Consider the following 13,829-nt stretch of genomic DNA (forward strand, 5'->3'; position numbering starts at 1 on the left):
TAGGGAGGAACAGAAATCCCTGTGGGATCACGGGTCCTAGCTAATCTAATGTTCTCTTACATTGACTAGCATAGCTTTGTATACAATACGAACTTATTAAATGTTTGTTGACTGAAGAAAAGAAGTGGAGGCATAGGTATTATAATACTTCCATGCTCCAGACAGTAAACTCAGACTTTGGCCAAGTTTGCACAGCTGTTCAGTGGCAGCCTGGATCCCAGACCCTAAGCCATATTCATCAAACTAGACTCCATTAATAATCCCTCTCATATCTAGGTATTGTTTATATTTAAAAGATAATGGGTCTCTGAGCACATTAGAGAAAGGTGCTAAGAATGAATTTAGATGGGACTCATTGGACCAAGCTCTAGGTTTGAGGAGAGGTGATTTGTAAGAGGAACTATTGTTTTTGAAGGGTTTCAGTCTTGTCCAACTTCAGGCCTCATTTGGGGTTTTCTTGGCAGAGATAATGGGATGGTTTGCCATTTCCTTCTCCAGCTCATTTTATAGATGAAGAAACGGAGGCAAAACAGGGTTAAGTGACTTTCCCAGGGTCACGCAGCTTTTACTTACTTTGTGATACTTGGCAAAATATTCGATGCCTTAAGTGTTTGCTTTAACAAATGGTGCAATAATATTCATCTTACCCAGCTGCTCTGGTAAATGGGTCATAAAAACGATTGAAGTTCTATTATAAACGCTAGTGATCTCTTCTATTGAAAAGCCTCTGGATCGGAAATCTTGACCACCTTCGACTTGGTTAAATAATCTTCGGTTCCCCTGTTTTTTTTTTTTTTTTAAATCCAGACATGGAGCTTACATTTTGCACGGTGCCATTAACTTAGTCTTCTTCCACTTTCCTGTGGCTTGACAGAAAACATTTCCCTGTCCTTTGAGAATGTTATCTAAACTGACCGCAGGAGAGAAAGTATATACTGTACTGAGGCTTACAATTTGGTTATGCTGAATGTCTCTGCTTTGATAGCACTCGGGAGCACAGACAAGGATTAAATGAATGGATGGGGCGGAGGGGGGGGTGTGATTTATTAAGCGCTTAGGAAGTGCAAAGCAGAGTGCACCGGTCCATGCTCTCAATGTTCACACTCAAATGAAGTGTAGAAGCTTCTGCAGACTCACGTCTCTTCGTCTACAGATGCCGCATCACCAAGATCTTTATTGAACTGGCTCCAGGATATACCAAACCAAACACCTGGGAGGAACTTAAAAGCCTTCCCTTAAACTTACTATTCACGCGGAGTGGAGAGACCCCCTGCCTTCTCCAGGGGAGTTAGGGAGGAAGATGGGTGGGTGGGTGGAGGAGAGAGGCTGCCAGCCTCGGGGCCGGATGGCTGCTCCTGCAGCAGCAGAAGTCCCGCAGAGTGGGAGGAGCGCAGGAGGTAGGTGCGGAGCGGGGTGGGGAGGAGGGGAGGTGCGGCAGGCGCCGGGCGGGGAAGGAGGAGGAGGTGGAGGAGTAGAAAGAGGAGGAGGAGGATCGCTCGGGCCGGCTGGGTCGGGATTCCAAAGCAGCGCCGGGCCAGGATTGGCCGAGCGCTGGGCTTCTGGCGAGGCGGGGGCGGGGCCTCCGGGTCCCCCGGGGCTCTCGAGTGAGGAGCGGAGCTGCGAGCGGTGTGGCCGGGACTTGCGCTGGGGTTTAGCTGTGTTGGGGAGAGTGTTCGGGGGGCGCGTCCCGGGAGCCGCGGAAGGACGCACTGCAGGAGAGAGCCTCCCGGAAACTGCCCCGAGCGGTCCGAAGCGAGCTTCTTTGTGGCAGGACCTTCGCCCTGCTGTGCTTCTGCCGGCGTGAGTGTGTGTGTTTGCGTGCGCGCCGGCCCGGGGGCCCCAGGCTTTTTCAGCTCCCCCCTCGTCCTTGGAGAAGAATGTGCCACCAGCTGCTCTGCCTCTGCGAGCACTTTACCCAGAACTGAGGAAATTCGAGAAAGAGACAAAGGCTCCCGTTGGACCGAGCGAGTTTAAGAGACTTGTTTTAAAACAGTCAGAAAAAAAAAAAAGCAACCACCCCCGAAAGGTGAGAAGGACGTGATGGCAGCAACCCGAACCCTGAAGAGCCTCCGTTCTGAGTGACCGGGGATCTTGACACACATGGTTGACCCAGACCTTTTGCTCTGCTGACTTCCGCAAGTTGGACTCTCCAGTTAAACAATGGATAACTTCTTGAGTGAGGTGAGTATTTACAGTCTAGGGGTACACTGGCGGGGTTGGGAGGGAAGACAGGGGAGACCTCGATCTCTTCCTTTCCCCTTCTCTCCTTCCTGCGCCCCAAGTCCACGCTGAGCTGCTTTTGTTAAGAACCCCGAGCAAAAGGGTCGCGGGGCGCCCGACTTAAGTCTCGCTGCCACTCGGCAAAGTTGGGGCTCCCGACCGGGCAGGATCGCTTTTCTGGGACCACTTGTTGAGCTGCGTGAATAATTCTTTCCATCTTTCGCTTGAAATACACTGTTACGGTTTCTCTTTAGCCCACGAAGGAGAAACTTTAAAAAAAAAAGGGAAAAAGAAAAATTTAAAGTTGAATGAAATGAATTCCCCAGGGAGGAGGCTCTTGCTGAGTAAACGTTGGCAGCTTTTGCATTGTCTCCTCTTCCCACTTTTCTCCAGGATGTACAGAAGGTGAGTTTCCTTTTGTGTAGGCTGTTTGCTCATGATTGTGTCACAGGCTGTATGTAAACTCCTTAGGTAAGTCAAAGGGCTGTGGGACCATTGAATATGATTGTGAGCTAAGGGCCTGGAGAAAGCAGTTAAATGGGCAAGATTGCCTTTTTGCAGAAAGTCCACTAAAATGTGAAACAAGGACATGGCCAAATGCTTGATTCCTCATAGAAAGGCTCTGGTATTTCCTTTGAAAAACTTGTTGGCTTCCTGTGAGAGGGGTTCACTGGTTACTGCAGGGGTTCAAATACAAGGCAGGCCAGGGTAATAAAGTAAAAGAAATAGGGGAAAGGATTTAATTTACTCTTTTTTCTTACTCCCTGCCAGAGTTTTTGGTATTTAAGATTTGTTGCCCACCAAATGTTTCTGTTTTAAGGTTTGGAGCAATTACAGATGGATATCAGGATCATTTTTTTTAAAGTGACAATTTTCTTGAAGGTTGTGAATGTTTTTCTGGAAAAAAAAATTTATGAGAATTTCTAAAGATGAGCAACTTATTTAGAAAAGACCCTGTTAGTAATGATTGTTATCTTTCTTGATACTAGGGTAACATACTTTTTTTTTAAAACCTACAAAATTTGTTCTAAAACTCTCATCAAAGGGAATTAGTTTAATTTCTAGAATGGATTTATTCCTCTACTTTGATTTAATTTTTCTATATTTCCCAGATTTCAGGTTTGAAATGACCCAGAGTTAAGCATGACATGAGTCACTCTAATGTGGTTTTCCAGTAAGTCCAGGGGAGAGTTTGTGAAACTTGGGTAGTTCCACCACAGACTCCCAAGTCTCATCAACGGAATGGTTTTGCTATGAAGTGTATGCTGTACCATTTTAATAACTTACTTTACTTAGCTCAACTGGATGTAACATTTATGTCTTCAAACCATTCTGTTTTCAGAATGTATATTTATCCCATTTGTGGAAAATAGCATTTTTAATGAACAAAAATAACAAACGAAACCATATGGTCAGGTGCCTTGCAAAGCAAAATTAAACTCTAAATACAGACTTTCTTTTGAGTGACATTATTAGACTAATGCTTGCCCAAGTTCATAGCATTTATTTCTCTGCTCACAGGAAAAAAAGAAAAGAGGGTTGTTTTTTGTTTTTCTTCCAAGAATTCTAGATTGTCTTAACAATATAGGTTTAGCATTGTCAACTGGACCAAACTAGCCTTGTCGGAGTGGGTCATTTACTTTCATCTGTAAGAAAGTTAATGTTCTGCCCCTAGTGCATCTAAGGGAGAATGGCAGGATAACCTACTAGGACTGAGTGGTTACTGACCTTCCTACTGGGTTTTCAAGGTAGAAAGGTTACTTTAACTTCATTCTAAACAAACATAATGAAAAGGTAACAGCATTTTCTTTCACTTTAAGTAACAGAATGGTACATTAAAAAGTCCTGTTTGAGTAGAGATGGTATTTTTTTTTATATCCATTCAACCTCAAGTGCAGTGCTTTGAAGTAGTATGGCCCTAATGGATAGGGGGGCTTGATTTAAAGTTGGGAAGACCAGAGTTCTCTGACACTTATTGTTTGCAAGTCACTTAACTTGCCTGGGTCTGGGGTCCCTCATCTGTGAAACAGGAATAACACCACCTGTAGCACCCACCTGGTAGTATTGTTATAAAGACTCACATGAAATAACCTATGTAAAGTGCTTCACAATCTTTAAAAGTGCTTTAGGTAGAGTTTGTTATCATAGTAGCACTCATCAGGAGCGAAATTTCAAGGAATCATTGCATCTTAATAGCTGGCATCCTTTATAAAATACTTTAAGGTTTCTATATGGTTTTTTGTTGCTGTGAGTGAGATACTATAGGTTTTATCCCCATTTGACCAGTAAGGAAACTAAGTACTCAGAGAGAGGTGAGTGATTCCTTCGCAAGAATGCTTTGAAACCCCATTTTGCTTTGTCTACTACAAATGACCATCCTTTTTATTTAGAGCAATTTGAAGATCATTGAATGATACGGGGTCTAGTGCAAAGAAATTTGGACTGGCAGGCAAGAGAAACCTGATTTCAATAACTGTCCCTGGGAGAGTCACAACTTCGCTGACCCTATTTCCTCATCAGTAAAATCTCAATAATAGAACCTTCTAAACTGGATCCACGTGAGACACAAATGAGATAATGTCTGTAAAGTCCTTTACAAACCTTAAAATGAGGGTCAGCTATTTTCATCTTGTTGAATCCTTGCATTTTTACAGGAAACCAGCCCAGAGAATTTTGTGTGATGTGATTAAGATCATACAGTTTATTATGTGCTCCTCTCTCAACAGTCCAGTAAAGAGAGCAATAAATGTGCAATGCTATACCTTTCATTGAACAAATGAATAAAGAAAGGTGCTTGGATATCACATAGCCAAGGACTCACAAGCTAGAAAGGGTCTTAGACATAATCTAGTCCAAACTTCTCATTTTACAGAAGAAATTGAGGCTCAGAGAGAAAGTGACTTGTGCATAGGCAAAGGTAGATCTAAAACCCAGGTCACCTTAACTTCCAGTTTCTATTTCTCATGAGTAACAGTGGCTTTCTTCTCTTCCCCATACTTAAATTGTGTTTGAATCTTTCCTACCATCCATGTGATTAGTATTACAACTTGGCCCTTACTTTATATCCAGAGTTCCACCCATAAGAATAACTGGTTTCCTTTTCTGCTTAGAATGCAAACATGTAAGTCTTGTGTCAAAGAGTTGAAGCATGATAAATTAGAAATGTTTTAGGTTGTCAGAGGTCTCTTAGCAAAATCTTGCTAATGTCTTGTTTTGAGAATTTATTTTAATAGAATATCCATCATAGGAAATATGAGAAGAGTAAAAAAGCTTTGTAATATTCTGTTACACTGAAGGCAGGGGAAAAGGATTTAAGTATTTCTAGGTAGGGTTTTTTTTTTAAGGACATTTTGTGGTGTCCTTGTAAGGGGCCTTCTCTTAGGCAGCTTCTCTCGAGGTAAATTACAAGATAATACCTTGATGAATGATTGTCAACTTGAAGCTAGTGTGGAAAGATACTAAAATTTCTGTTTGCATTTATTACTTTTATAAGTTCCCTGATAACGAGAAAATGGAAACCAATTGTGACTCGCATATGTTTTGTTATGTACAAGAGTATACACATTAAGCAATAGCCTAATTGTATTAATTTCTGTGTGCATTACAGGCCCTATATTCTTGTCTATACTTGCCTGCTTTAAATAACACCTAGGATCTTATCATTGACTGGCAAGAACTTGTGCCAGTCATCTGACAGCTATTGACTTCAAAATGTACTTCAGGACTAGGGGAAAAAAAAACCAACCACCCTAAGTGGGCAAAACTCCCCCATCAAGTTTTAGTTTCGTCACCTACTTTCATTAGTCTTTTATAGCTTAACTATAATATATTGTGTCTGCTTTTCACGGGTGCCTGTTTTTTCAGCATTTCAGATAAGTGGTTAAAAGTTTGCTTCAGGCAGAAACTTAAATTTAGAGCCTTGAAGTAATTAAAAAAAAAAGTTGAATGCCACCCACCCTCCCAAGTACTTAGGAATCCAAAAAAGCTGCAAAAATACTTTTTGTGGATTTAAAATTAAATAAAAAAAATATACTAAACTCTAGACTTTGAGTTGACAGGAAATTTACTAAAAATTTAAGCCAAAAATATAACTAACTTAAACATCACAAACTTAATTCTTCAGTTTTCTTCTTTCTATGAGGATGGTTAATGAGATATTCTAGAGTGTTTTTTGTTGTTCAAGTCATAGGTGTAATGTACATCAAAGCTGTCAGGCTGGCTTGAACTAGATTAAAATATAGTTGGGGGGGTGGCTAGGTGGCACAGTGAATAGAGCACTGACCCTGGAGTCAGGAGGACCTGAGTTGAAATCCAACCTCAGACATATACTAGTCATGTGACCTTGGGCAAGTTACTTAACCCCAATTGCCTTGCCATCCTCCCTCCAAAAAAGCAAAAAAAAAATAATTCGGAAATGTTTAAGAAAATAAAAATATCATTCTTGTGATTGTTATTCAGTCCTGTTCTACTCTTTGTGACCCTGTCATAGCATCAGTATTGTCCATTGGATTTGCTTGGCAAAGATATTTGTAGTTTGACATATCTTTCTCCAGTGGATTAAAGAAAACAAAGGGTAAGTGACTTACCCAGGTTCACACAGCTAGTGAGTATCTGAGGCTGGATTCAGGTCTTCCTGACTCCAGGCCCAGTCCTTTAGCTACCAGCTTCCTTAGAAAATACCATATCACATAGCTAATGTTAATATGTGGTTTTCCAAGTCAGTATGCAACTAGTAGGGATCATTTCTGTTTGAGTTTGACATTACTTGATATACATAAAGGCTGTTAAGGTTTCAGGGTATAAAATTCTAATGGAAAAAGTTATCAATACATATTTATCAGATAGCATGGTTTACAAGCTGTTTTTCTCTCTCTCTGTCCTTTTTTTTGCTTTTTGGAGGGCAATTAGGGTTAAATGACTTGCCCAAGGTCACATGGCTAGTTTTTGTGTTAAGTATCTAAGGCTGGATTTGAACTCAGGTCCTCCTGACTCCAGGGCTGGTGCTCTATTCACTGTGCCACCTAGCCTCTCCAACAAGCTGCTTTTCTGTCATTTAAAATTTTTTAGGGGTGGCTAGGTGGCACAGGGAATAGAGCACCAGCCCTGGAGTCAGGAGAACCTGAGTTCAAATCTGGCCTCAGACACTTAACACTCACTTACTAGCCATGTGGCCTTGGGCAAATCACTTAACCTTAATTGCCCAGCCTTCCCCCACCAGGTTTTTTTAGGATTGAAAACCTAGATGTTAGATGAAAACACTTAGAACTCTCAACTTGAAGAGGTGTGATTGATTCTGGGTTTTGTTCCTGTTTTATGTTTGTACATCTTATACCTGAGGTTTGTTTCTCTAACACTTATTTTCCTCCACTGTAGACACATTTTTAAATAAGCATCACTTGTTTGTGATATTCTAGCATAGTTTTTTTCTTTTAGAGAATAAAAGGGTTTGAAGCATTAGTTTTCTAGGACAGTAGTCTGCAATTACATAAAAAAGGAAAAATGTAGGAAATGCATCTTTTATATATCCTGGGGCAGTTCTGTTGACAGCTGTCAATAAGAAGCAACATCTGGGCCATATGTGAAAGACTTCCATGTGAATAAAGAGCAGTATATATCCATTTGTTCTTTGCTCACAGTATGGTGCCTCCCCCCCCCCCATACCAGGAAATCACCAAATCTCTTCTCAAATACTCTCTCTTAGCCCTCTCACACGGCTTACTTTCCTCCAGCAGAAATAAAATACTGACTGATGTTGATGGGACCATTGTGTTACAGCTTCTTGGCTATTTAAATAGAGTGGTAGGGTGGGTTTGGATGGAGTGTTTTTGCTTTTGTTTTAAAGTCTGGGATTTTAAACTAGCATAACCTTAAGGAACTGGGACATTTAACACATCCTCTGTTTATGTGATTATTAAAATATACAGTACCCCATTCTTTAAACATTTGATAGAAGCAATTATAAAATTGGGCTTAGCCTTTTGTATAATCATTTTGTATTACTGGAAGAAGTTAAAAAAGTGAATAAATGGAACCCATAGCAAGCTTAATTTATTTTCTTCCAAGGTGCTTCTCAGACCTCTGGAGGCCCAAATCATTTTGAGTCATATAGAGGAGGCAATTTTCATTTCTACTGGAGAGGCTGTTTGTTTTTAAACTAAGAGTAGAATTAAAGATGAATGAAAAGTTTTGGTATACATTAACTGTGGGATCATGTACCTTTGCATTTATCTTTGTATTTATACTTATATCTGGTGACATTTACCATGAGTGTCTAAAGAAACATACCAGTCATTGAAATGTTAGTTTTCCCATCCAGTCTCTCTTGCACTTAGCTATTGGATGATTCTCCCCAAAACTCTGCTTTCATGTCACTCTGATACCCCCCAAACTTTCCATTATTCCCCAATCACTTGCAAGAATCAAATCCAAAGTCCTTAGCGTGGCATTCAAGAAATATTTAGATCTCCCAACTATCTTTTTGGCCTTATCTCTTACTGTATATCAATTCTCTCTCTCTCTTTTTTTTTTTTTTTAAAGCAATTGGGGTTAAGTAACTTGCTCAAGGTTACACGGCCAGGTGTTTCTGGGTGGGTGCTAAGTGTCTCAGCCCGGATTCGATCCCAGGTCATCCCGACACTGGGGCCGGTGCTCTTACTCGCTGTGCTACCTGGCCACCCCATATCAATTCTCTCTTGAACCTTCTCCATCTTCTGCAGCTTATCCTCCCCAGTAACTTCAACACAGATGCTCACCTTTGGCCCAGTCTCCTGCATTCACAAGTCTTGTTATTTCTGACGTTTTTTTTCACCTCTTGTGGCATTCAAATCCTGTGGAGTTCTATCCCTAATATTTCTTGCAAGGTCCCCACTACCAACTACCTAGTCTAGAGTCTTCCTAATGTGAGTCTTTTCACCTTCATCATTCTCCCTCACTTTTAATTTATCCTTTATACCGTTGCTACACTTATCCTATACATAGATCTGGTCAAATCACTCCTTTTAAATAGTAGTTTTTTTCAGGGCTCTCAATTGCATATTGAGTTCAGACTTCTTTATCAAGGCCTCCCATGATCTGATGGCACCCTATTTTCCCAGACTTTCCCTTATTCTTTTTGCTTTACTTTGTGCTTTAGCCACCCTGGATTACCTACCCTCTGTTCTTCCTCTCTTCTGTTCCCTTGTTAGAAGGTAAACTCACTGAAGGCAGGACCTTTATCTCCTCAAGCCTAACACAGTGCCCTACACGAAGCAGGAAGTAATAATTGTTTTATGGGCCTGAATTGTAACTCTTTTTTGTAAAATTTGTAGTTCAGTTCCTTTGGAGTTGTCAGTATTTCAGGCCTAGTGACACAAGTTTTGAGCACAGGTACGGAAAGATGGAAACTTCATGACGGATATTGAGTAAGCCCCCTCTGGCTAGAAAGCAGAGAGAGACAAGACTGAAGAGGCCGACCTGGTCCTTGCTTTACCGTGCAGCCTTACCCATAATATCTTTGTCTTCACTAGCTCCTACTTATCTATATGCTCAAGTCTCTCCTATCCTCAGAAACCTCTTGAACTTAAACTCCAGCAAATTTCCTCAACTGTTAACTTCTTGTTTCATTATCAGACTTATCAAGAAAGTTGTCAGTACTTAATGCCTTTTCTTCCTCACTGCTTCCTTTGCAGTCTGTGCCCCCTGTGCAGTTATTGGGCAGCTGGGTGGTTTGGTAAGTACATAGAGCATCTCACCTGGAGTCAGGAAGACCTGAGTTCAGTTTGGCCTCAGATGCTGATTAGCTGTGTGGCCCTGGGCAGTCACTTAACCCTGTTTGCCTCCATGCCCTCATCTGTAAAATGAGCAAACCGGTCGAGTATTTTTGCCTAGAAGACCCCAAATGGGATCATGAAGAGTTGGACAGGACTGAAATGACTGAAAAACAGTGACAATTAGTGTTTGCTGTAGCCTTCAAGTCTTCCCTGTAACTCACGCAATTTGCTTCCATCACAGAATACTTTAATTGAATTTCTGCCGTTTTGCAACCAAACAAAACAGTTTCCTTCCCTCCCTCATTCTTGTGATTCTTTCTCCCTGGCTCCAAATATAACTTTTCCTTGAGGTTTTATGTATTTTCTGAAAGTTAGTGGGTTTGACTGTATTCTTTCTATGCATTCTCTCTCCTGGCAATTATTTAGCAGTAAACAATAATCCTGCTAAGCACTAGGAATTATGCTGGCCCTGGGACAGACGTACAAAAGTAAGAGACAGTTCCTGTTCTCAAATGGGGGAATGCAGTCTATAAACAGGTGAGTATTTATGATAATTTGAGAATGGGGAAACCACACAGCTTTAGTGACTCACCTCTTTCTCCTGACTCCCAAATTTGTTCCCCCTCCCCTCCCCCCCGCCCCCAGCTTCCCTCCTGTGTTGTAGACTTGTATTTCTTCCTGGCTATAGGATACCCTACCTGGATATCCCAGTAACACGTCAAATTCAATATGTCTGAACCCACTCTTCTTCCTGGCTTCTGTCTTTTTGGTTGTGGGTCTCCATCCTTCCTGTTACTCAGGCTAGAAGCCTCATTAATTTTTGACATTTCCCTTTTCCTTCCCATTCAATCAGTTACTGTATCCTGTTAATTCTGTCTTGGCAAGTTTTCTCCCACCCTTCCCTTCCTTGCTGTTTTCACCAAATCAGTTCTGATTTTCAGGCTGTGATTATTCTATCCCACCTTAAACTGTTGCAGTCGCCTCCTAACTTGTTTTCTTTATCATCTCTCCTCGCCAGATTTATTTCCTAAAGCAGAGTTCTGATGAATTGGCTTCCCGTTACCTAAAGGAGAAAGTTCAGATTCCCTGAATTGTTGTTCCTGGCCCTCTCTTCATGCTCACTCTAGGGGTCGCAGGCTCTCAGATCTAAAGCTGGAAGGGACCTTAAAAGCTACCCAGTCCAGCCCCCTAATTTTACAGATGAGGAAAATAAGGCCTAGGGAGGTAGAGTGTGTTGTCCAAGTTCACATAGGTGGTAAATGTCAGAGAAAATTTAAACTGAGGTCCTATTACTTTTGAGCCAGTACACTTTTTACTTCACTGTAAGCAGGCCTCCCCGTGCTGTGGTTCCAACACCCTTAATAACTTTGTCATCAGACTTCTCTCCTTCAAATGTCCTGTGCTCCAGCTAGACTGAACTATTTGGAATTTCTGGAATTGGCTCTGAATTTCCTATTTCAATGACTTTTCTCACTCCAGTCCCTCTTTTCATCTCTACCTATTAAAATTCTCCCTGTTTCAAGACTCAGTTTGGACATCACTCCCTTATTAAAAATATTCATTGCCCTAGACAAGGTTTGAAAATTCCTGCCCAATGGAAGTTTGATCTTTTACCTGACTTTGTACAACATAAATACCTATGTGCATTTATATAAGTATTATGAAAAATTATTCCTTTTATCTCTCCTCCCAGTTGCATCCCATGGTGGTAACCTAACTTACCTATCTCTAGTCCCATGTTTGAGGAAGGTTTCAATTTCCCCAATGGCAAGTGACCTTTCTTAATTTTCATGTTTGTTACATGAATCAATGAATGCCTTTTTCCCTTCACACCAGCTCCCTGTTGTTTCCCCACTTGGCCTTCCTCTTAGCCCCTCTCTCTACATTAAGGCCCAGCTGAAGTCATACTTCCCCTTAAGAGAAGTAGGACCTTAGCATCCTAGTGAGGCAGCCAGTGATGGAATGCCAGGCCTGGAATCAAGAAGTCCTGAGTTCAAATCCTGCCTCAAATACTTACTGTGTGACCCATGGCAAGAAATTTCAACTGTTTGTCTTAGTTTCCCCAAATGTAGAATGAAAAGAGATAATTGAACACATTGCCTGGCACGCAGTAGGTGCTTTATGAATGCCTATTCCTTCCTAGTTCAACCTCAAACTGAGTAGAAATCCCCACTACAATGTGTTATACAGTCTCCAGTTGAAGACCTCCATTGATATGGCACTTACCAAGGCAGGCAAGAGCTATTTATTACTCATGTCATCATGAACACTGGGCTTCTCTGGGTGCCGTCTAGTATTAGCTTTTTTGGCTGCCATGTCTTACTGTTGAGCAATACTGAGCATGTTGTCTAATCACGACTTCCCCATCCTGTATTTATTAAAATCGTTTCTTGAACCTTGGTGTAGACCTTGAAGTTTAATTTGAACTTAAATATTATCAGATGCAACCTTTTGTTGTAGCTCATATAGTGTCTCCATCTGACATGCTGCTAGTTAACAACAGTCTATCGTGAGTTAGCTCAAGTTGCTGTATAGTCTGAGAAATGATGTGGTCTCTGTAAACTTTTTCACCATCCTGATGTATTGTATCATATAAAATTCACTCCTTTACATGAGCAGTTGGATGAAGGAAGACAAAACAAACTCAAGTGAGTTTTTGGGATTTTGTTACAAATTGTTTTATATCTATACGTGTATGTTAAAATAACATTTATGTTTTTTCCAATTACATGTAAAAAATTTTATTTATTTTTAATGCTTTATTAACTTCTGATTTACATCATTCGTTTCCGCCAGATTTTGAGTTACAAATTTTCTCCCCGTTTTTCCCCCACCCATCCCCCCAAAACAGCAGTCCCACAGGATATCCCCACCTCCAATCTGCTCTCTCCCATATTCTCTCCCACACCTGTTTCAACTTTTCCAGTGGATTTCTATGCCTCAGTGCCTGTGTATCTTTTTTTTTCCTTAATAACATGTAAGATGGTATTAATAATAGTATATATATACACACACACACACACACACACACATATATATACATATATTTGAATATTTGATTTTAAAACTTTCAATTCCAGATTCATTCACTTCCCCCCCTGCCACCCACCCCCACTGGGGAGACAAGCAGTTCAGTATAGGTTGTACATGTGCGGCTAATGCAAAACAATAACATAGTAGATGTATTGTAAAAGACTGACTATATTTCCCTCCCTCCTATCCCACCTCCCACTTGTTCTATTCTCTGCTTTGATCCTGTCCCTTTTCAAAAGTGGGTGCTTCCAACTTCCCTCCCTTCCATCATCCCCCCTCACATCACCTTCCCCCCCTATTCTCCTGGAGGGTGAGATCCCCTATTTAGTGTGTATTTCCCTCCCTCCTCAAGCCAGATTCAATAGGAATAAGGTTGACCCATTCCCTTTTGCCTTCCTATTCTTCCCCTCCATTGTAACCATTTTCCCCTGCCTCTTCTGTATGAGATAGTTGCCCCACTCTGTCTCTCCCAATCTCCTCTCATTATATTCCTCTAACCTCTTAATTTCACCTTTTAAGTATAATCCCTTCCTGTTAAATTGGTCCCATGCCCTCTATCTATGTATACCTGTAAACGTATATACACACATTCAAATATGTATTCATATGCCCACATACCCTCATTTAAAGACACATATATATATATATGTATATATACATACACATATATATATCTAATCCCTTCAACTACTGAGAAACGTTTCATAAGTTACAATTATTGTTTTTCCATGTAGGAATGTTAATAGTTCAACTTTGGCCAGGTGGCTCAGCAAGCAAGAGCACCGGCCCCAGTGCCGGGCCGACCCGTATCACATCCGGGCCCAGAAA

At 41.1% G+C, this 13,829-nt stretch overlaps 1 protein-coding gene across 1 annotated transcript in view; it reads left to right on the plus strand.

Moving 5' to 3' along the window:
* The first annotated feature begins 1,524 nt into the window (after window positions 1-1,524).
* The window catches only part of MYO10 (myosin X), a 266,909-nt gene continuing 254,604 nt past the window's right edge, over window positions 1,525-13,829 (plus strand). The window contains exon 1 of the mRNA XM_069101406.1: window positions 1,525-2,181. Within this exon, the coding sequence (XP_068957507.1) occupies window positions 2,161-2,181 (21 nt within the window). The 5' untranslated portion in view covers window positions 1,525-2,160. The remainder of the gene's footprint in view (window positions 2,182-13,829) is intronic.

The sequence above is a fragment of the Petaurus breviceps genome, unplaced genomic scaffold (genome assembly GCF_028583685.1).
Source record: "Petaurus breviceps papuanus isolate PSGF00001 unplaced genomic scaffold, PetGlider_PUasm1.0 47, whole genome shotgun sequence".
Lineage (NCBI taxonomy): Eukaryota > Metazoa > Chordata > Mammalia > Diprotodontia > Petauridae > Petaurus > Petaurus breviceps.